Source organism: Melanostigma gelatinosum (genome assembly GCF_949748355.1).
Source record: "Melanostigma gelatinosum genome assembly, chromosome: 7".
Classification (NCBI taxonomy): domain Eukaryota; kingdom Metazoa; phylum Chordata; class Actinopteri; order Perciformes; family Zoarcidae; genus Melanostigma; species Melanostigma gelatinosum.
The window spans coordinates 23206260-23228883 of NC_136640.1; the positions used below are offsets into that span (position 1 = coordinate 23206260).

Sequence of the window (22624 nt, forward strand, 5' to 3'; positions counted from 1 at the left end):
TCTAATGTGTTGATCACTTTAATGTTACAGCTGGTAACGGTCCACAAACTGCTTGGTGGTTTAATCGATAACAATACATTATCATTTATTAGTTCTAATTTCGTATTGTTATTCATCTGAATCTGGAATGTATCTAAAGGTGTAGTGGAGTAAAAAGTACAATATTTACCTCTAATATGTAGCAGATGTATATATATATGTTAATGTGTTTTGTCGCACTCCCTGGGAATGTTTTGTTGAGTTTAGAAGGAAATATAGTTGTGATTGATATTAGTGACAGTGGTTGAATGCAGGAGGAAGTGGTTTTACGAGAAGCGCAAGTATTCATTTCAATAGCTTATGGTTGATTGTAATCAAACGTATTTAGAGCTTCTCTTCTGGTGCTAATTTCATATTTTCACTTGTTTGAAACTATTTCAGGACCTTTAGTATGCAAAGGACAGAGTCTGTCTGTAAGATGAATCAGCTTCGATACGGCTTCACATACAGTGATTTTATTGATTTGTATACTTGTCAATATTTCCTCTTTTGTTTCATTCACAGCTGGGATTGTCAAGGTCTCTCTTGAAAGATATGATTTTTATTGAACTTTCCTATTTTTTATGTCACTGATCAAGTGAAAAGTGAGCTGCTGTAATGCGTAAGTCTATGATGTTGAATGAAAACTGACTTTTGGGGACATTACATTGTCCTTTGTCCATTCCACTATCCTAACCATAACGCTGCTACTTCCCTAATCCCAACCCTACCATTAACCTTCACCTAACTCGACCTTATACGAACCTTAAGCCAAGTCTTCACCCCAAAATGTAATGATTTACATGATGGGGACCTGCATTTGTCCCCATAAGAAAGGCGAGTCCCCCCAAGTCATTAAAACACACGTATTTGTTTCAAAAAACAATATCATTGTTTCTCTGACTGCAGCACCAAGATTAATAATACAGCAACGCTTTAATTGTGTCATTGCGTTGATGCAGCATTTACCACACATCAAACATTCAACAGGAATGTTTTATTTAAAACAACTCTATTTTTGTCATGCACCATCACAGAACATTAGTTCCTTTGTTGCTGAGCACAAACATCCAGTGAGCACAGTTGAACATCAAGTGTCAAAGTTAAAATATAAATATTATATATGATCCAAATAAATTCACAAAACGAACGCATTCTCATTTTTAAATTATGGAAGCATAATCAGGGACAGTAAAGGGAGCATGTGGCGACAGTGTTCTCAGGATTCTCTGGTACTTTCCACTAGTCACACCTGAAACATTCATGTGTGGAAAAGGTGATGCAGGCTGTTAGCAATCATCAGTGTTTCCCTCCTATCTACTGGCTGTGCTTGTGAATGACTCTACTCAGTCAGTCACTGACCAACAGACATCCATTCACAGAACAGTAGTAAAGAGACATGAAAGTTAGGACTCATTGATGGGAGTGTAACCCTGAGCATCAGCAGTGCAAAGCCAGCAGTGTTGGAACAGTTGTACAGTACATTTACTCAGGTACTGTACTTAAGTAACATTTTTAGGTACTTGTACTTTACTTGACAATTTCCGTTTTATGCAACTTTATACTTCCACACCATGATGCAGCATGGTGATGGCCAAGACACAAGCATTGTGCCATGATACAGACGATGGCAGTGTAACAGTCACTATGTCTTCATACGCAGCTGTAAATGGGACAAGGTGACACTCTATGTAAGTAATACCACAGAAAAAAACACACTGAATCATGTCTTATTGTGGATCTTTAGTCTGATGGATTCATGGTCCATTTGAGAAATGAATGTCTTTCTTTTCTTTTTTTATTTCAAACCAAACGTTATTTAAAAGCACAAATCCAGATTTGAAATAGATTTAAGATTTGTGGTGACAGTCTTTTTAATGATGTACTGTGATACTTGTTAACCTTAACATGGTACTATCCTGGTACTGACATTGATTGTCCTCTATTAATGAAACATCAACTCGGTACAATGCTTTAGTTTCGTCCAGAATACCTAAAAAAAACAATGTTTGAATTTCCACCAGCATTAGCGCTACTGGGTCTGATGCTAACAGCATGCTAACACAATAATGCTGCTTTCCAGACAACTCGGAATTCGAAAATGTCCGACCTTACACTACTATATTTTCATTTCAACGTTTTCATGTACGCTGAATGTTGAATAAACATTGCATGAAGTATGTTAACAACAATAGAGAGGTGAAGTGCCACCCCTTCTGATGGACCACCATGGGAATTTACTTTGGAAAGGACCATGTACGGTAGTCAACGACGAGAGACAAATCGTTTTTTTGATCCCGTTTGAATTGTGCCATGAACTACACATATGATGTTTGCTAATTTAAAACATTCTTTTGCACATCAAGACAGTTGAGTATAAGACTGTGAGAATACGTAATAAGAAAGACTCCACACCTGAAGGTTGCATAAGTGACGTCCCTCTCTGAAGCTACGATGTATGTGTGTTTCATCTGCGGAGTTCCCACTTGTGAAGTCGGGGCAGATCCGTCTGCCCCGACTTCACGAAGCACCAGCTGTCTGACGTCAAACAACAACGGAGGGGCACATTGTAAATGTAAACTAAAAGGCAACGTTCAAAAAATGTGCCTTTATTTAATTAAAATAATACCGAAGCTAATGTAGCAGAACCTGTCCTGCTTGTAAACTGTGAATATATGTTGTGGTACGCATCTCTAAAAGTTATCTTCTCTGCACAAAGGTGATTCAGGAAAACGTTAAAAATGCCCAAATGAAATGTGGAGTTGCTGCTGAGAGTTCAATTGTGTGTAAAAAAACAATTCTGACTGAGTTGTCTGAAACACAGCACATTGACACTAATGTTAACCTGCAAGCATGCAGCTTGGGGCCGCTAACATGGCTGAATTATTTTAGTTTCATTCATTGGATAATACCACAGACTGTACATAAGAAGTGGACGCAGTCATCATGACGTCACCCATTGGTTTGTGGACTGCTGTTATGAAGGCGATTTCGCTGTCGCCATCTTGGATTACGGCCATCGCCATGTTGATGTTTTTTGCAACCAATGAACAGAAGTGACCATATTTGGAATGAGGAGAAGTGACGTAGAGACGCCGTGGAAGCCTCTGGTAGCGGCAGCGACCTGTCAATCACAGGAAGCCCGCCCTAAAGCATCCTCCGCTTTATGGTCTATTTGACTCTAAATGGATCATGATTTACGAAATGAACATCATAGAAGAAGATGATGATACTATGTTTACGATGTTCACTGAGGTAATAAATCAAGTGAGAAGTAGAGTCATTTAAGACACTTCCGCATCGGCTTCACTTTGCAGAACCGGAGGTTGCCACCTGGATAATGATGATGTTTAGGTGTCGGCCTCTTAGACTGGTTAGTGATTCTTTTAGGAAGATTTGGGGTTTGATTTAGTGACATTACTTCAGTGCATAAAATCCCCTCACTGAGCTGAGGTATTTATGTTAAGTATTTGAATCTTAATACAGTAACAGTGAGGTCATTGCTGTTTGCTGATTGTTTGCTGGTCATTGCTGATGTTACCCCCACATCTAAATAATTAGCTGGTATTGGTCTGTGGTATTTTGTTATATCAGAGACATATTACAAACCAGTATGGCTGTTTTGGCAGAGTGGCGGTTTGCAGCACATCTCTGGATATTTTTGACAACTTTGGTGCGTTACAGAGTCATGCTACATGCTAATCTCTGCTGCGCTCAAAAACGGTTCCACAGTAAATGTTGCTGATGCAAAGCAGGTTATCTGTAGAGCGAGCACACTTCCTCTAAACGGGTCAGCCAACCCTGCTGTTCTGTTTTATAGAGAGTGAGAGGGAAATTTGCATAGTTGTTCTTCCTCAACATATGGACAACACACACACACACACACACACACACACACACACACACACACACACACGCTCAGCCACTCACAGATATGATCACACATGCACTTGCGCCCGAGTACATGTATTCGCTTACGTGTGGCTACACTCATAGTTTAGCGGAGGTCAGTCTGCAAATGCAGCGCTTTTGCATCATCAGGAGCAGTGAGAAAGTAGGCCCTTTGCTTGTGCGTGTGCGTGTGTGTGTGTGTGTGTGTGTGTGTGTAGTAACTATGAAAGAGATCAGTGGTGGAATGCAAATAAGAACAGTAACTGAAGTGCTGTACTTAAGTACAAATTTGAGGTACTTCAGAACCATGCATCGTATGTGTTGACATTGAAAGTTTGTAATAAATTGAGCAGTGTTCCTTTATGTGTTGAGATAATCCTCCTACTTCTTCATCTCAGTAAACTCTTTAAAAAGCCTCTTGGATCAGCTGGAAAATGCATCGTCACAAAGCTGAAAACAGGACTGTTGGTCTGTTTAGAGACACGAGGTTCTCACAGGACAGAGACGCTACAAACATGATGATCTCATAGAATATGATGCATTGATGCAGAATAAACTAACCAACAGTAGATAGAGGAGTTAAAAACATTTACAGCAGTACAATGCAACATACACATGAATGCAGCATTTATTAATCCAGAAACATCATATATAATCGTAAAACACTGACAGGTCAATGTCAGTACTGAGCAATACTTTTTCTTTGAAAACTTTTAAGAACATTTTGCTGATAATATTTAGACTTTTTACTGGTACTCTGTCTGAAACGCTCCGTTGTAGCGCCCGTCTCTTTAAGCACGGTGGTATATTATAATGAGCTCAGTGTGACAAAAAATCTGCCGTGAATCACATTTTCTTCTGATCTGGGCAGCCCACAAGAAAGTGACAGGGTTATTTTATATAATAATAGGTTGGTAGCGCTCCAGATACAAAATGCCGGTTTGAAATGGTGAAGCAGCTGGAAGCAGTTTTCATCCTTAAGTTGTAGAAGGAGGGAGGACACGTCCTCACAAGGGTCAGTCAGAGGAGTAGACAGGAGACAAGGATGTGGTAACTGCACTGAATTAGTCAGATTAGTTAAGTACAACTGGCTGCATTTTAGTTTGGTTCATCCTAACCAGGACATTGGAGCTACGGTGGCTTTAACTACTCAGGTGTATTTGTGGAAAAAAAATTGCATTTTGCTATGCGTGCAGGAAGCGAAAGGAAAGAAAAGGAGTTATTATGTCAAAAGATCAAGATCAAAAATTGCCTAAACTTTTATGAATTCAATATTAATGAATCACTCATGTGTCATACCAACCAGCAGCACAGAGTCATGTATGTACAGCATCGCTTCATTTAGCCTCAGTCACCTCTTTAACACAACATTATACAAAATGTTATGAAATCTAAAAAAGAATCAAGAAATTGCATATTACAAAAAAAATGAAAATAGAAGCAACTGTCATACATGTAGTGCATTTAAGAAAAATTATTAAATTATAAAATAAATAATAATTTTTATTTTATTTTATTTTATTTTTTTGTTAAATATAAATTGTGATTCTGTTTAGGCCAGCAGAGAAGGCCTTGCAGGCCCTGACGGCCTGCCACTGCATTTCATTTCATTTGACTAAGTGAAACAAGAAACACCAAACTGTAGCACACATGGTGGCATGCAAACAAACAACATTTTCTGCCTCACACGCCCTCCCTGTCCACTCCATGTGCTGGAAACAGTAGCTGGTTTTACCTGTTGAACAGCAACACACAGGCAAAGGGTGCCTGTGCAGTAACCAATACTACCGGAGCATTATTTGTTCAATGGAGTGCAGTTTGGTCATTTGATCAAAACAGGTCGATCATATCCAGCCAAGCAATTAACAATATGGATATACTTAGTAAGAGAAATACTCTTTGACAGATGTGGCCGGAGGCGTTGGGTTTTCGGGTTCTCCGTCTGGTCCATTCTCGTGAACTATATCTCAGGAACGCTATATCTCAGGAACGCTATATCTCAGGAACGCTATATCTCAGGAACGCCGGGAGGAGATTTCTTCAAATTTGGCACAAACGTCCACTGACACTCAAGTATAAACTGATCCGAATTTTATGGGCAAAGTTCACAAAACAAAACCTTATTTGGCCATAACTCAAGAATGTATATGCTAATTATGACAATTTCACACAAATGTCTCATAGGATAAAATGATGAAGTGATGATTTTGGAAAAACATGGATGTGAACTGCTACTTGATTGGTTGGTGGAGGACTACAACCACGATTCTTTCACAAAATAAGGCCAACTGTATGTAAATGAAAGAAATATCTTGACCACAACTTCAAGCAAACTGTGAACTTGTGAATGGCCAGTATGCACAAGAGAGAACTCTTTCATAGTGTATACAGAGTTGCTGAGATCAAACCAAAAAAACAAAGACCTTCACCCAGTACACCGCTGTTCGTGTCCCGTGTGAAACCAAGTCATTGACGTTTGTAATGTAACTTCCTTAGAATGTAGTTAACAAAGCACTTATTTTAACCCAAACCACAATATTTTCCGAAGCCTTTACTAGTAGTTTTGTTGGATAAGTAAACTTTGAAACTAAGTGAACCTACATTGGAAGTTTATTTTGAAAAGAGACTGTAAGCATGTAATTAGCGGAAACTGGAAACACGCCGTCCCCGAGCAAAAAACTGCACACGGAGTGATTTACTGTTAACCTGTGATTTATTCCAGGAACCAAATATACAGGAAAATACAGACTTTATTTCTTTTGCTATGGTTTACTAAGTTCATGCTAATTAGCACGAAACACAAAGTACAGCTGAGGCGGATGGGAATGGGATTAGTTTTGCAGAAACTTGGCCATAAACCAAAGTATTTGACGGAGTACTTTGAACTGAAAATTGTTGACCTGATGATGGCGGTAGATGAAATTAATTATTACAATTCAGTATTCCAGCAGCATGTAGCCCACACTAGGTGCTCCTCAGCTTGAGGACAGCTAGTTTCCACGGGACCACATTTGCATCCTTTAATAGTGCAAACTGAATTATTACAGTAGTTATCAAAAATGTTCTGAGGGGACCATCTGTACAAAATCTCATGACAATCCATCCAATAGTTACAATCCAATAATATAATTTGACAAATCAACCCTCATGGTGGCATGAGATGAAAAGCCTCTGGGGACCGTGAAAGTGTACAAAATCCCATGGCAATCCATCCAATAGTTGTTGACATATTTCAGTCTGGACCAAAGTGGTTAGATCATCGCCACCTCAAGAGCCACCTGGCTAAAAACGAGTTATTAAAGTGATGACATGTTTGCTGATAAATAAACTGCCTTTTCCTCTCGGGTGCTGCTCAATGACCCTGAACGCATCACTGTGGTTAGTGATTAGTTACAGAGACGCACAGATGTCTAACACAAAGGGCGTCTTTTATCTCTTTAAAAACAGACTTTTGAGAGCTTCCTGATGGCTAAATGGGCTAACCTTTATACCATGTGCTCATCATTTTATTTATCATCCTCCATCTTCTTCAGACACTTTTGACTTGTGTTCTTGGTCTGGCCTTCGTTTGTGTTTTGATAATATGAGAGTCAGATGATTAAGGCAAACAGAAACCTTCTGAAAGTCATTTGTGTTTCACTATCTCACCTGTCACTGCACTCTAGTTTATTTGTTGGAACCCCCCTTCCCCACATATGAATCAAGGTCATGACCCACAGGAGCCCTGTGTCCTTGAGCAAACGACTCACAGTAGCATCACTAAATAACATAACATAAAGAAACATCCACGAAATGTCATCATTGCCCTGATGCATTGCGCTTTAACCCTGCCGTACTCTCGTGACAGTTTATAAAAACACAAACATTCGGCATATTTGGTCACAAGTAGACGATCACTTTTTGTCACTTTTTTTGACGTGTTCAACAAAGTCTTGTCGGTTGCACCTATTTCGACATCGGGAAGGGACTCAGACTTGACCGAACTGACTGAAACTGCATGCGATCATATCAGGGTGTTCCTCCTTGTTACAGTAAAAGCCTGAGTCTCCTTATCAGATGTGGCTTGTGCTACTAAGCTGCAGTTGCAGTCGCTGTTCAACACGTTGCAACTCTGGTTTCAGGCCTCACAGATGCTGTGGGCTGCACCTGTGTTTTGTGTGTGCAACCTCAGAGGCGAAAGAAAATGAAGAAGTGAGATGAAAGAGCAGCGGACTACATGCAGAAGCTGCCTGCAGAGTCGACTTAACTGTGTCAGGTTTCTGCTGAAATGGTGTGTTTTCGTATGTGCGTGTGTGTGTGGTTGTGTGTGTGTGTGTGTGTGTGTGTGTGTGTGTGTGTGTGGTTGTGTGCGTGTGTGCGTGTGTGTGTGTGTGCGTGTGTGCGTGGGTGTGTGGGTGTGTGCTTGCACATGTGTGTTTGACAATGGCATGTGCTTGAATTTCTGGTTGGTGTGGATTTATCTTTAAATGAGGAAGAGAGATAATTTATGATGCCAAGAAAATCTAACTAATTGCAAACAGCAGCGCGCGCGTGTGTGTGTGTGTGTGTGTGTGTGTGTGTGTGTGTGTGTGTGCGTGCGTGTGTGTGTGGGTGTGTGCGTGTGTTTTCATGGGCGAGCATATGCTTTAGCTGTACTTGTGTTGTGAGATAAAAATGTATTAAAGGAGTAATCTCATTTAAAGTAAACCCGCAGTCAAATGAATAATGGATTATCAATTTAATATCTGTGTGCCAGTGTGTTTAGCTTTGCTACAATATATGAACAAATCAATGATTGGATGTGCCTTTACTTTAGCTAAAATACAAAGCTGAATTGTCCGAGGTGTAAAAGAAGAAACAGTGATGAGATTTCTTGTGTGGAAAGTTATCTGGTGTCTGTTGTCAGTCAATCACTTTCTCCCTGTGACCTTTCGTATCAAGAGGTGACATCTTAGAGATTTATTGTTAAAGGAAGCAAGCAAGGTCCACTTCTGCATGAGACACTAGTGAGACCACTGTCTCTCTGTTGGAATGTCAACAACAGGCTCGCTCAACTATTACCCCGTCCAATCAGAACAAACATTGGCCTCGCTCAACTATTACTCCGTCCAATCAGAACAAACATTGGCCTCGCTCAACTATTACTCCGTCCAATCAGAACAAACATTGGCCTCGCTCAACTATTACCCCGTCCAATCAGAACAAACATTGGCCTCGCTCAACTATTACTCCGTCCAATCAGAACAAACAGCCTCGCTCAAAGTTTGCCCCTTCCAATCAGAACAAACATCCCCCTCGCCCAAGTATTTGCCCTGTCTATTCAAAACAAACATCCCCCTCGCTCAACGTTTGCCCCGTCCAATCAGAACAAACATCCCCCTCGCTCAACTATTACCCTATCCAATCAGAGCACACATCAGCCTCGCTCAATGTTTGCCCTGTCCAATCAGCACAAACATCAGCCTCGTTCAACGATTGCATCGTCCAACCGCCACAAACATCAGTGGATCAATAAAGGTTTATCTAATCTTATCTCCTTCTTGTTGGGGTGGAGGATTGTAGGCATGATCAAACCTGCTAGTTGTATTGTCAACAGAAGAAGCATAGAATTTATACTATTCTTTATCCCTTTAAGGGGGAAATTTGTCTCTGCATTTGACCCATCCCTGTATATAGGGAGCAGTGGGCAGCCAATGACAGGCGCCCGGGGAGCCGGGGGATCAGTGTGTTGCTCAGGTACACTTCGACATGTGACACGTCCCAGTCGGGGATCGAACTGTTGACCTTCCGGTTCCCAGACGACCTCTTAACCCCACGCCACGGTCGCCCAAAGTATGAGTATGATACTACTTATCATCGATAGATGATAGATAGATAGATATAAACTTTATTCATCCCCAGGGGGAAATTAGTTTGTAGCAGCAGCAATTTACAGAGTAGAATAAAATATAAAACATGACGTATGGTAATGCCCAATATATACAGTACAATAAAATAACAGAGCAGATATTGAATTTGAAGAAATAGAATAATTAAAAATAAGATAAAATAGAATAAAAAATAAAAATGCAAAAACTGCACAGTATACACAATGAATTAGAATGGTATTAAATGAACAACTAGGTAAACTAAACAAACGAACCATCAGTGCAAGGATCAACAATAACAAACAACAACGTGTAGCGGTGTTGTAGTCATTTGAAGGCTGGTGATCTGGCCAGAGGTGATTTATTATAAAGTCTTATTGCAGAGGGCAGGAATGTTCTCCTGTATCGGTCCTTGTGACAGCGGAGCTGCATCAGTCTGTTGGAGAAAGTGCTCTGCTGTCCCTGCAGGAGGTGGTGGAGAGGGTGGTCCTGGTTATCCAACATGGATCATAGTTTCTTCAGTGTCCTCCTCTCCACCACCTCTTCCAGATAGTCTTGTTTGCAGCCAATGATGGAGCCGGCCTTCTTAACCAGTTTGTTATCTTATGTGTGTGTGTGTGTGTGTGTTGTCACAGAGGTCAGTAAAAGAAAAGACCCCCGAAACTAGAAAACGCACACTTCAAGATGGAAACGTCGCTACGGCTTCCGCTGTGATGTCAAGCTTGTGTGTGTGTGTGTGTGTGAGTGAGTGTTTGGTTGTTTACTTGTGGGGCGTCTTTCCTCTTAGTGACCTCTCTGATGTCACACACACACACACTGACACACTAACACACGCTTCTTTCGATTGAGTGGAGTTTCCATCGTCATTGTTGCTTTCACTATCTTACCCCTCAACTGCTAAACGCTTTTTGTTTGTCTCGACTGTACTCCACATGTGAGTACACAGCTTCTGGTGCTTCCCAGAAGAGATCGTATACCTGCTATGAACTAACCAACAATGTTGTGTAGTAAGGTACTTTACTGGTACATGTACTCTGCTCTCTGACAATAAACATGACTGAACTTCCTGGGAAACACATTTCCCAGGAAGAAAATGGAGCTAATAAGCCAGATATTTTTGTCAGGTGTTGCTGGAGTGAAAATTGGACTGAATTTTCTCCTTAGCCAGTTGGTGTCTGATGCTGTACCGATTATAAAGCCCTTGAGGCAAAGTTGTGCTATCGGGCTGTAGAAATATAATTGAGTTTACTTGAGCTGACCTGAAACAACCAAAACCAAACACAACTCTGATGGGACTTTCATGTTGCTCTGTGTCTGCTGTGCTAGCAGGTAACTGCTTGCTAAAAGCTTAGCATTTCTGGTCAACAATTGCTTAATGCAGCTTTACATTCGGGCAGGTAAAGCAACTTTGGTCAGGTTCACGGTGTGTGGGATTTAGTGGCATCTATCGGTGTGGTTGCATATCAAATTGCAACCAACCTCCCCTTTCCAAGATTTCAGTAGCTTGAGCCGTCGATTGCAAAACCGCAGTAAAAGAGCAACGGAAGTCAGTTGGCGCCTGGCGGTACCACCGTTTGCTTTTTTGGCTATTGTGACCCCAAATCCTTTGCGCAGTGAATAAATGAGCAAGAGATTCAAAGTTCATGGAAACCACAATAAGAGGATGTAGTATGCCCCACTAGAACGAATGCCTCATGAAACAGTATGTACTGCGTAAAGGCAGCTGCAGCTTGAACTGAAAGAAAGAATATGCGATTTTGGAACGCAGCTGTTCATCTACCAGTTCGCCAAGTTGCCAATCTCCTGATGCCTTTGCCTGATGTTTTTGAGTTTGGGATTATTCAGGCCAGTATTAAAAACTGGACTGAATTATCGGCCAGTTTTTAATAGAAGCTAACAGTGCTAACAGAGCTAACAGTGTTGGGACTTCTTCAGTCAAAAGTAGTTCCAGTGAAAACTGTCCACAGTGAGGTCAGCGTATTAACCTGAATCTTTCTGGAAGGACACATTGATGAATGATACATATGAAAGCCATGAGCACAACAAACCAATCTACCCCGCATGCCTGAATACCACGAGAGGAAAGTGTTGCATGTAACTGACCCTTTAAGGTTAGTTCGTGGAACGGTAGCGTTAGCTGTTGGTTAATTAGGAAAGAGCCCGCTGAATATAAAGCCGTCGCTCTTAAATGTGAGCCAATTGTCGACGACCACAACGCCCCGACTTTCCACCGTGACTTTTCCCCGTCAAAGCCAAAGCCCCCTGACATCAACAGACCTCACACTAAGGAGTGTCAGCTTCCATTACAGTTTCCTACAACATGAAAGCAGCGCTTTGACAGCAGAGGTGGCTACCGCCTGCCTTCTTCCTTTTTTTGTTTTGGGGGAAAATGTGCTCCTCGTTTAATTAATGTCTTAACACACATGCTAACGATGTCCTGCTCATTTCATGAAATATGACAACAAAGTTGGTTTCTTATATGAGCTCAGCGACGACAGGGAAAGACGTAGAAAAACATTCATTACGAAGCAGTTTATCTTTTGATTGTATTCATAATACAATCAGAGATTATTGCTCACATATCCATGTGTCATGCTCTCTGAGGCAGTGGAGTTTCCTGTGTCTGTGTTTACTGTCCTGCCCTCGCTGACCGAGTACGCTTCTGACTGTGTTTGTATTTGATGAGTGACATCATGAGAACGGGTATTTCCTTTCAGTGAAGTAGACAGGCAGACATTTCCAAACTACAGTCTGGTACATGCAGTGGTGGAAGAAGTATTCACATCTTTTTACTTTGATAAAAGCATCAATACCAACGTGTAGAAATACTCAACAAGTAAAAGTCCTGCATTCAAAAAAGGTACAAAAGTATTAGCATCAAAATATACCTAAAAACTAAAATTACACAGAATGGTCCTTAATATGTATAATATATGTTATATTACTGTATTGTAGTTATTGTAGGTATTGATTCATGAATAGCACTTTAATGTTGCAGCTGGTAAAGGTGGAGCTAATTTGTATACTTTGAATTATATTCTGTATCTGCAAAATGAAGTTAAGTTATCAATTAGATAGTAAAAAGTACATTCCAAAGATTCAAGCATAAAATACGAAGTGCAGTACTGGTTCATCAAAATTGTGTTTAAGTGCAGTACTTATTTACGTTCCACCAGTCTTCTCCTTTCACTCTAGCATTTGTGTCCAATGATTTCATCTTTATCTTCCTGGTTCAAGGGTTGTTTAAATGTAATTGTTTAATATTGTGTATTATATCATCAACAAAATTATAATGCATTTGAATCAGTGTATCGCACAGTATTATTATAGTTGTAGACACTCGTAAATATTCATAATTCTTTATGATAATATTCTTAACATATTATAGCATTTTATGACTTACTAGGTGTCATTAAACCCAATAATTGCTGGTTAGTCACTGACTCAGGATCATAGTGTATTACAATTACCATAATTATGATATTTTTAAAATGCATTTTGATCTGATTATAAGTTACTCTAAGTGGTCATTGTTGGCTTTGAGTGGAAATTCATTTTAAAATGTCTTGTGTGTTGTTCTTGCATATATTTAATATATGTTTTACTTTACTTAAAGCAAACAATGACCACTCGGAGTAACTTATAATCACACAATAATGCATTACAACAGTGATAATAAAGCATTATATTCCTTTCAAAACCAAAATAAATCAGTGCGTGACTATCAGTTATTAAGTTATATGCTCCTTGACCTTATAAGTCATTGTTAAATGCTTTATAATTATGTTATAAATATAGTTATGATTATTGTTATAAAGCATTATATATGAATGCTTAGATCTAGAATTACACCGCGCTACAGGTATTAAAGGTATGTTTATAACACATCAAGTGTTCCTGAGAGTTCCTGACGATAAATTCTCATTATGTGGCCCTTCAGATAATAATGTTAGAACTCTATGGGGTTCATATTGAGTAAAGCACTTTTACTTACAACATTATAAACAGAGATCATTTTAACAGCAGAATATATTGGTAGTTGTTTGTCTGCAGCATTTCTGTTTGACATAAAGTGTCTCTCTCTCTCTCTCTCTCTCACTATATATTTTTATATATATATATATATATATACATACTGTATTACCCTTGTAAAAGAGACCTTTTTTAACTACAATGGTCCTCTGGCCTAATAACATCTGGAGTGCAATACAGTGGTCAAGTTGCTGCTTGGATCCATTTAAACTATATTTCGGTGTGTAGGAAGTTCTCTTTGTGGTTTCTGTTTATGAATAGTGAAAATAAGCAAAGAGAAGTGCGACCATTTTCACGGATCACACTGTTAAAGGTCAGCGTGTGTGTATATGTTTGTCTGCTGTATGTGTGTGTGTGTGTGTGTGTGTGTGTGTGTGTGTGTGTCTGTGTGAGTGTTTGTGAGTCTGTAATGCCACAGAGTGGTGCGGTAGGATGTTTGTTTCACTCTACTGATCTGGACAGAAAACATGCAAATGAAGCTCTGCTGGCGCTCAACAATGTACAACGTTCTGTCGTCACATGACTAGTTGTGGAATACAACTAAGTACTTTCATTCAAGCACTTTACATAGAGGTACTTTAACTTAAGTATTTCAACGTTTTGCTACTTTATACTTTCACGTCACGACATTTTGGAAGCAAATGTACATTTTAGACCGCATTTATTTTGAGAACTTTAGTTACTTTGCACATTCTGATTCAACATATAGAACATAAATCAACTAACAAATTATGATTATGAGTATTATTACAGATTAAGCTACCCAGCAGGTTATAAAGTACTTAAAAGGACTCCACCTTTACCGGCTGCAACGTCAACGTTAATAACCGATAATTATAATCATTGTGAAATGGGCCAATGACTGACTGCTGCAGAGTAAAGTGACAGCCTGCATATGTTTCTTTGTGTGTTCAGTCCCGTAACAAGCAGAACGGAGAGCTGGCAGCCATCAAGGTCATCAAGATGGAAGCAGGTGAGAAGTTTCATTTCAATGTTTGTGCACCTGCACAAAGGTAATGAGCATATTTCCAGCCGAGTATATTTACCCAAGTACTGTACTTAAGTACACGTTTGAGGTGCTTGTACTTTACTTGAGTCTTTTCTTTTCATTCCACTTTTAACTTCTTGCATTTCATTTGAATTGATGACATGTATGAATTGTGCTATAAAAATAATCTTCTATTCCATTACATCTCAGAGGGAAATATTGTATTTTTTACTCCAAAACAATCATCAGCATAAGTTACAGAGCAGACTTTTGCACACAAAACATAAGAAAAATGTATGTGATATGAAGTGTAGTTCTAAAAAGTACAGCTGAAGCGATTAGTCGATAGAAAAACATTTATTTATTTTAATGTAAAGTGATTTATTTTAATGTAGTGAAGGTATTACTTTGGGCTCTGGGTCATTGTGACGTCATTTTTTCACTATTTTTACAGTTTTTACGACCAAACAATGAATGGAGAAAATAATCAGCAGATTAGACCGCAATGAAAATAATCATGAGTTAATAGCTCAAAATGAGCTCCAGCTCAACCAGCTACAGCAGTAACACCCTGCTTTTACATGAATGCACGAGTAATGATAATCATGATAGAATATATACTAGAACAGTCACAGGGGCATTTTTATACTATTCATAATTTAAGTACATCTTCCTGCTTGTAGAAGAAAGAAGAAGAAACCATTTTCATTGTCATATACACATACACGAGTATAGTATATGCTACTTGTTTCAGGGATTCAAAAAATGCATTTATGGGGAAGTAGTAATATGTGAGCGGAGCCTGTCAGTGTTGTACTATTATGTATGATGTTTCTGGATTAATATTACTGCTGCATTAATGTGTATGTTGCATTTTACTGCTGTAGATGTTTTCAACTCCTTTATATCCTGTTGGCTAGTTGAATCTACGTCAATATATATGTTCTATAAGATCATCATGTTTGAAAATGAAGAAGAGTAAAAAGTACAATATTGACCTCTGAGATGTAGAAGTAGAAAAGCAACGTAAAATGGAACCACTCACGTAAAGTACCTTGAATGGGTATTTAATAGGGGTGTAACGGTACGCGTATTCGTATTGAACCGTTCGGTACGAGGCTCACGGTTCGGTACGCATGACGAACCGAATACGTTTGAATAAAAAAAAAAAACTTTATTTAACCAGGTAGTCCCATTGAGATTAAAAATCTCTTTTGCAAGATGTAAGTAACAATACAAGATGTAAGTAACAATACTAAATAACATTAAGGAGCAGTTTTTGTTTTTTATGCTTATGTGTTGCTCAGAAGACACCCCAGAAGACGGGTCACTCAGGTATAGTTCCATCATTGTTCAAAGTCAAAGAATAACTTCATGATGTTAGTTTTAATGAATAAATATATTTTAAAATCAAGTACATTTCTCTGGCATTTATAGTTTTCTACTGTACCGAACCGTACCGAACCGTGGCTCCACTGTATCGTACCCAACCCAACCGTGGATTTTGTGAACCGCGTTACACCCCTATGTACAGTACTTGAGTGGATGTACTGAGATACATGCCACCACTGCGTCAGCGATAACTGAAGCTCATGATTATCGATGAGCCTGTTATACTGTGAGCTGCTCAGAGGTCTTACCATGCCAACATGCTAACATGCTAACTGGTATCAGCTGGTGCTCTATCTGTACACGGTACATTTATTGAGCAGCACTTTTGTCCAAAGTTACCTTCACTTGTTCGCACAACCAGCTACTAGCATGTAGCGTGTTTAGGCACCAACTGTGTTCGTATGTAATGTGATGAAAGTAATAAATATCATATCCTCTCTCTCTCTCCCCCTCTCTCTCTCTCTCTCTCTCTCTCTCTCTCTCTCTCTGTCTGGTTCCACAGATGATGATTTTTCTGTCATCCAGCAGGAGATCGTGATCGTGAAGGGCTGCAAACACCCCAACATAGTGGCTTATTTCGGCAGCTACATACAGTGAGCTGTGTGTCTGTCTGTGCTCCCTCTCGCTCTCTTCATCAGTCTGTGCTCCCTCTCGCTCTCTTCATCAGTCTGTGCTCCCTCTCGCTCTCTTCATCAGTCTCACGTACACTTGATTCACTCGTCTTCTGTCTGCAGAGATAATAAACTGTGGATCTGTATGGAGTTCTGTGGAGGAGGCTCCCTGCAGGACATCTACCATGGTGAGTGAGTGTGTGTGTGTGTGTGTGTGTGTGTGTGTGTGTGTGTGTGTGTGTGTGTGTGTGTGTGTGTGTGTGTGTGTGTGTGTGTGTGTGTGTGTGTGTGTGTGTGTGTGTGTGTGTGTGTGTGTGTGTGTGTGTGTGTGTGTGTGTGTGTGTGTGTGTTGAAAAGGGCCCCATTGAAAAGGGCCAGCTGAGGTGGTTAAACATCTAATCCGGATGCCTCTTGGAGGCCTCCCTTTAGAGGTTTTCCAGGCACCTCCAACTGGTAAAAGGGGGTTAGCCAGAAAGAGCTGTAAAACGTTGCTGGGGAGAAGGACGTCTGAATATCCTGCTGCCCCGCGTCGGCCCCGTATAAGAAAGATAATGGATGGATAGAGCCCCAGAAGCCACACCCCCACTCCGGCCCTGAGGGACACTGTGAAAACAGAGTTTTGTATGGGGAATTAACAATGCAGTGGACACTTAAAACACACAGTGCAGGTGCAATAATGTTGTCAGATCAGGATGTTTAGATCAGTTGGTCATACTGGACCTCACGTCATTATTCACTGTGGAGTAGCCAACAGGTTACAGGTTAGCCTCTCTCAAATGTTTTCACATCCACATTTACAAAAGTGAGAAATACTCCTTTCAGTCTGAACTAAAACGTTGCAGTCGTCGGTTCTGATAAGCGCAACAAAATTCAAGTCAGCCTGTAAATACACACTACGAAGCCTTTGTAATGAACCTTGTTCATGTACTGCACTGTCCATTATTACAAGTAAATTGTGTCCCACAGGGACTGGTCCTCTGGCTGAGCCACAGATCGCCTACATCTGCAGGGAGATGCTGCAGGTAAAGTCACACTTTTTAAATAACGAACTGAGGTTTTATTCTTAATTATCTGATGCTGTTGATAGTCATTTTCAAGGGAGAAAACCACATTCCCACAATTTGTTCCCTTTATTATTTGTTTGCTCTTCATGACTGAAGTGTGTTTAATAGGTGAAATGAATAAGCTTTTATTTTGGTGACAAATTCAGTTTTCAGTTAGGATGCTCACTGTGTGTGTGTGCGTGTGTGTGTGTGTGTGTGTGTGTGTGTGTGTGTGTGTGTGTGTGTGTGTGTGTGTGTGTGTGTGTGCGCGCGTGTGCGTGTGCGTGTGTGTGTGTGCACGTGAGACCAGGGTCTGGACTACCTGCATGCACAGAAGAAAATCCACAGAGACATCAAGGTGACTTTTATTTTGTTAACTCTTCAATTTGTTTGTGTTAAATGCACGTTAGACTTCAGTCGATTCAAAGTGCAGTGGAGCTTAAGATGGAAACAAGACTGTGTCATCGATTATGCTTCCACCTGTATGTATTCCTGAATACTAAACTAATCCTTATATCTGTAATTGAACCAGCTTTTGCTGTATTATCCTCCATCTTAAAACATCCTGTTTTACTTAAGTAATGTTTTAAATGCAGGTCTTTTACTTTTACTTAAGTAAAGACTCAGATTACTTCTGACGTCTGCTGCACTAAAGGCAGCAGATGATGAAGAGCACACGACCAGCAATCAGCCCATCACATGGACTTTTGTTGTACTCTCAGACTCAACAGGCTTTCCATCCTGTGTGGGTTCAGTAAAGGTCACTGAGTGGGGGATAAGATGTTTGTCTGGTCGTGTGTGTGTTGATGTTTCTCTCGCCCTCTTTTGCATCTAGGGTGCCAACATCCTCATCAACGACTGGGGCGAGGTCAAGCTGGGTAGGTGGATGTTTGCAACCTGTTGCTCTGCGCTGCACCGGTGTGGTTAAGATGAGTCACTAAATAGCTGCTATAGCTGATTGACACATTTACGCTGTGTCATCTGGGTGTTAGTTAAGGGCTTGGAATGGGTTTCCCGCTTGTTGAGAATGTATTTTGTGGTGCTTGGAATCCAACATTTGATATTCGGCTGCTAAATGTTCCATTCACAAGCAAAATTCTTAGATTTCCTCATGAATACAACACCTTTACAATTGAATCCAGAATGGGAGGAATAATCTTGTTGGGTATTCCCGCATGCATTGAAAACACAACCATTAATACGTATTCTGGGTTTATGCACTTGAGACATGTGTCAGCACTTGAAACTTGCTTGAAACTCAATAAGAAATACAGAAAGCTGTCTTGATTTTTTCATAAAATTGTAAAATTGAATGAGAGGATTTTCTGTTGATACTTTTTTTGTTCCCTCTGTTGTGTAGCTGACTTTGGGATCTCGGCTCAGATCACTGCCACTCTGGCTCGGCGGATGTCCTTTATCGGGACACCATATTGGTGAGGTTAACACCCGGAGATCAGTCTCCCTGCAGCTTTGAATGTCACAGGTCCTGTAAAACTCCTGCAGGTGGCTGCGGGGAGAGAAGCAGAATTGTTTCACTTCATAACGAGCTTCCTCTTCTCTCATCGTTGGCTGTTTCTTTTCCTAGGCAGCTGTTTGATGGAGTATAACTAGAGTTTCTTGCTGCACCGAATCGGTGGCACAAACGTGACTTGTTGCTGTTTCCCTCCTGTCCTCAGGATGGCTCCGGAGGTGGCAGCGGTGGAGATTAAAGGTGGCTACGATGAACGCTGCGACATCTGGTCTGTGGGCATCACAGCCATCGAGCTGGCGGAGCTACAGCCGCCGATGTTTGACGTCCATCCGCTGCGGTAAAGGCACACTGGAAGACACGACCTCACCCACCTTCACCTTACAAATTGAATCTTTTATAGGATGGATCAGGCCTCTGTATAAGTATATATTCATGGGCATGAATACAGACACACACAGATTGTCATTGACTGTGTTTTTGTCCTGCAGAGTCCTGTTTCTCATGTCCAAGAGCGGCTACCAGCCTCCCAAACTAAAGGACAAGTCTAAATGGTAAATGAAAACACATTATATTTAATCATTAAATCATGGAAGCACATGGCTACTACAGTATCTACCAAGCTGTTGCTGTTCATCTATATTTAAAGCTGTGAAAAGCTTCTCTTTTTTTTTACACATATGAAATATTTAAATCTGAAGAAAGTTAGATAAAGAAACAGCAATGACATCAATAATATAAACAGAATAATATACGCTTAATACCATCATCCATTATATGTGTGCATGAGTATTTAAAGAGGATATGTGCTCCTGCTACCAACATATCTCCTGTCTGCAGGTCCTCCATGTTTTATAACTTTGTAAAGGCCATGCTGGTGAGGAACCCCAAGAAGAGACCCAGCGCCTCCAAGTTGCTCTCAGTCAGTACCGCTCACACACTGTATGCTCCAGTTCAGCTTTACACGCCGTCAGTTCTGAATCAAATCAAGCAGCCTATTGTGAATGTATAGGCCACTTATGTTAGTACACATGAAGACATATTTCTGTGGGCGGAGCGCATGTGGAGGCAGATTAAGCCGACCCCAGATTAACTCTTGCTTCGCTTTATTGGCATTTTTTTTGTGTCCGCCACTTTTCAAGCTTCCTCTTGAAGTGCTCGTTTCAGCATTTTTTAGAGGTTTATGCCCAGAAATGTCCAGAGTCTCCGCAGATACAGGAACCACTATGAGCCTCCACTGGGTCATAAGTGATGATTATGAGGGATTCTTTTTGTTTGTAACATATTCAGGAAACTGCTACTCATTGTACCTTTAAAAGGTGATTATATGTCAGTGTCATAAGATGTTTCCATTGCCCCCCCGAGTTATTTGATCACAGCTCAAGTCTTCTTCTTTCCTTGATCTGGTCTGAGCTGGCCTTTACCTCCGACCTGCTGCTTATAGTGTTCATCATCTTCAGCTCACTCACCGTTTACGTTGTCTCCACCTCCACCCTTTGCCTCCTGTGTCTCCTCTCTACCCCGTCCTCTCTCTGCAGAACATGTTTTTGACCCAGCAGTGCCTGAATCGGGAGCTGACGCTGGACCTGCTGGAGAAGTGTCAACACCCTGAGAAACACAAGTCCTGCCTGCTGACGGAGGACGACGAGATGGAGGTCTTGACCATATTCTCATGAACACTTTATGTGATAAGAGATGATGCTCTTGATAGATATTATCAGTCTGGTCAATCATAATTCCACCTTCATTTATTCATCATAGATGAGGAAAAAAGTCCATGACTGTCGTTGTTTTTTTGGTGTGTTGAACTCAACTTTACACTTGAAAGTAAAACTTCAAAATATGTACATTGTTTTCCAACTGGTGGTCAGGGTGTTTACCACAGCCGAGATAATAGAGCCTGACGGAATGAACCATGTTGTTGATTTAAGGTGATGCTGCCTGGATCTCTGAGGAGGATCCAGTCTGTCAACAAACACAACCAGGCAGAGAGGACAAACTCTGCCACCAGCAGTAAGGAGACACTCTTTTACTTTAACGATGACCAAACTCAGTCGGTCAAATATGTCACATTCTTTGGCACGATGGTGAGTTTTAAGCCATTTGCTTGAACTATTTATGGTTTCACAACATGTGAAATGGAAATTTGACTCTTTAGTTGCTGAGAACCGAATCTTCGAGATTGTAACTTTAAGTAAAAGTAACAATACCGTAGTGTAGAAATACTGTGTTACAGGTAAAGGTCATGAATTTAAAGTTTTACTTTGGGAAAATAAAGTATTGAGTTTAAATAATTAATGTACCCAAAGTAAAAGTACTCATGATGCAGTATGGCCCATTTCAGAATAATAAATAATATGATATTGAACTATAATTATTGAGACATTTATGTCTTAATCACTTAAATATTGCATCCAGTAAAGATGGATTATATTTATATGACTTTCAATACTTCATTTTTAATAGTACGTCATCATTTTTTTGTTGATTTATATTTTGTAGTATTTATCTGAATCTGCAAAGTAACTTAAGTTGTCAATTACTCATAGTGGAGTACAACATTTACCAATATTTACCTCTGAGATGTAGTAGAACAGAAGTAGAAAGCAGCATAACGTGAAAATACTCAAGTAAAGTACAAGTAAATCGTACAGGACGTAAATGTATGCATCATACAGCATATCGTACATGATAAAATCAATCTGGTAATACAAAAGGTATTTGTGTTCATGTCCATTAAGAGAGATTATAAATACTACTTGCATATGTCACGCATCATTTCACTTCACCGTTGCTCTCTATTTATTAGATAATAATAACGCCGGTGAACGAATACACATTAAGTTTCTCTGGATAAAGTGAAGCACATGTTGATGTAAAAAGCGTCATTGTGTTAAATGTGTTGGCTTGTGGTCCCTCAGTGGAACAGATTTACACTCAGAGGCCGATGAAGAACCAATCGCCAACCGCTACAGTAAGTTTATAACACATTAGCAGTACAGCAGTACTATAGACATACATCTATACACACATGCATCATATATATTTGACATATACTTGCAACCTACTACATATTTGTGTGTATCTATGTACATACAAATGCCCACAAAATATACATAATAGGTACATATATACAATGCATGTTGCTAAATATATAAAGCGCTTTTAACAGACATTAGTCACAAAGGGCTTAACAGGAGTGGAATTACAAGCATAAATAACACAAAGTGACCATATAAGGGCCAAAAGTTTACATTTAAGACGACACAAAAAACAGAAAGTAAGGCAAGGGAAGTTTATTTATATAGCACATTTCAACAACAAGGTAATTCAAA

At 40.0% G+C, this 22624-nt stretch overlaps 1 protein-coding gene across 1 annotated transcript in view; it reads left to right on the forward strand.

Annotated features, from left to right (window-relative positions):
- The window catches only part of map4k1 (mitogen-activated protein kinase kinase kinase kinase 1), a 43890-nt gene that overhangs the window by 377 nt on the left and 20889 nt on the right, over nucleotides 1-22624 (forward strand). Inside the window, exons 2-14 of the mRNA XM_079271419.1 lie at nucleotides 14703-14760; nucleotides 16670-16760; nucleotides 16902-16966; nucleotides 17745-17800; nucleotides 18132-18179; nucleotides 18657-18699; nucleotides 19182-19254; nucleotides 19498-19629; nucleotides 19781-19843; nucleotides 20130-20211; nucleotides 20828-20944; nucleotides 21221-21302; nucleotides 22211-22263. Of these exons, the coding sequence (XP_079127545.1) occupies nucleotides 14703-14760; nucleotides 16670-16760; nucleotides 16902-16966; nucleotides 17745-17800; nucleotides 18132-18179; nucleotides 18657-18699; nucleotides 19182-19254; nucleotides 19498-19629; nucleotides 19781-19843; nucleotides 20130-20211; nucleotides 20828-20944; nucleotides 21221-21302; nucleotides 22211-22263 (963 nt within the window). The remainder of the gene's footprint in view (nucleotides 1-14702; nucleotides 14761-16669; nucleotides 16761-16901; nucleotides 16967-17744; nucleotides 17801-18131; nucleotides 18180-18656; nucleotides 18700-19181; nucleotides 19255-19497; nucleotides 19630-19780; nucleotides 19844-20129; nucleotides 20212-20827; nucleotides 20945-21220; nucleotides 21303-22210; nucleotides 22264-22624) is intronic.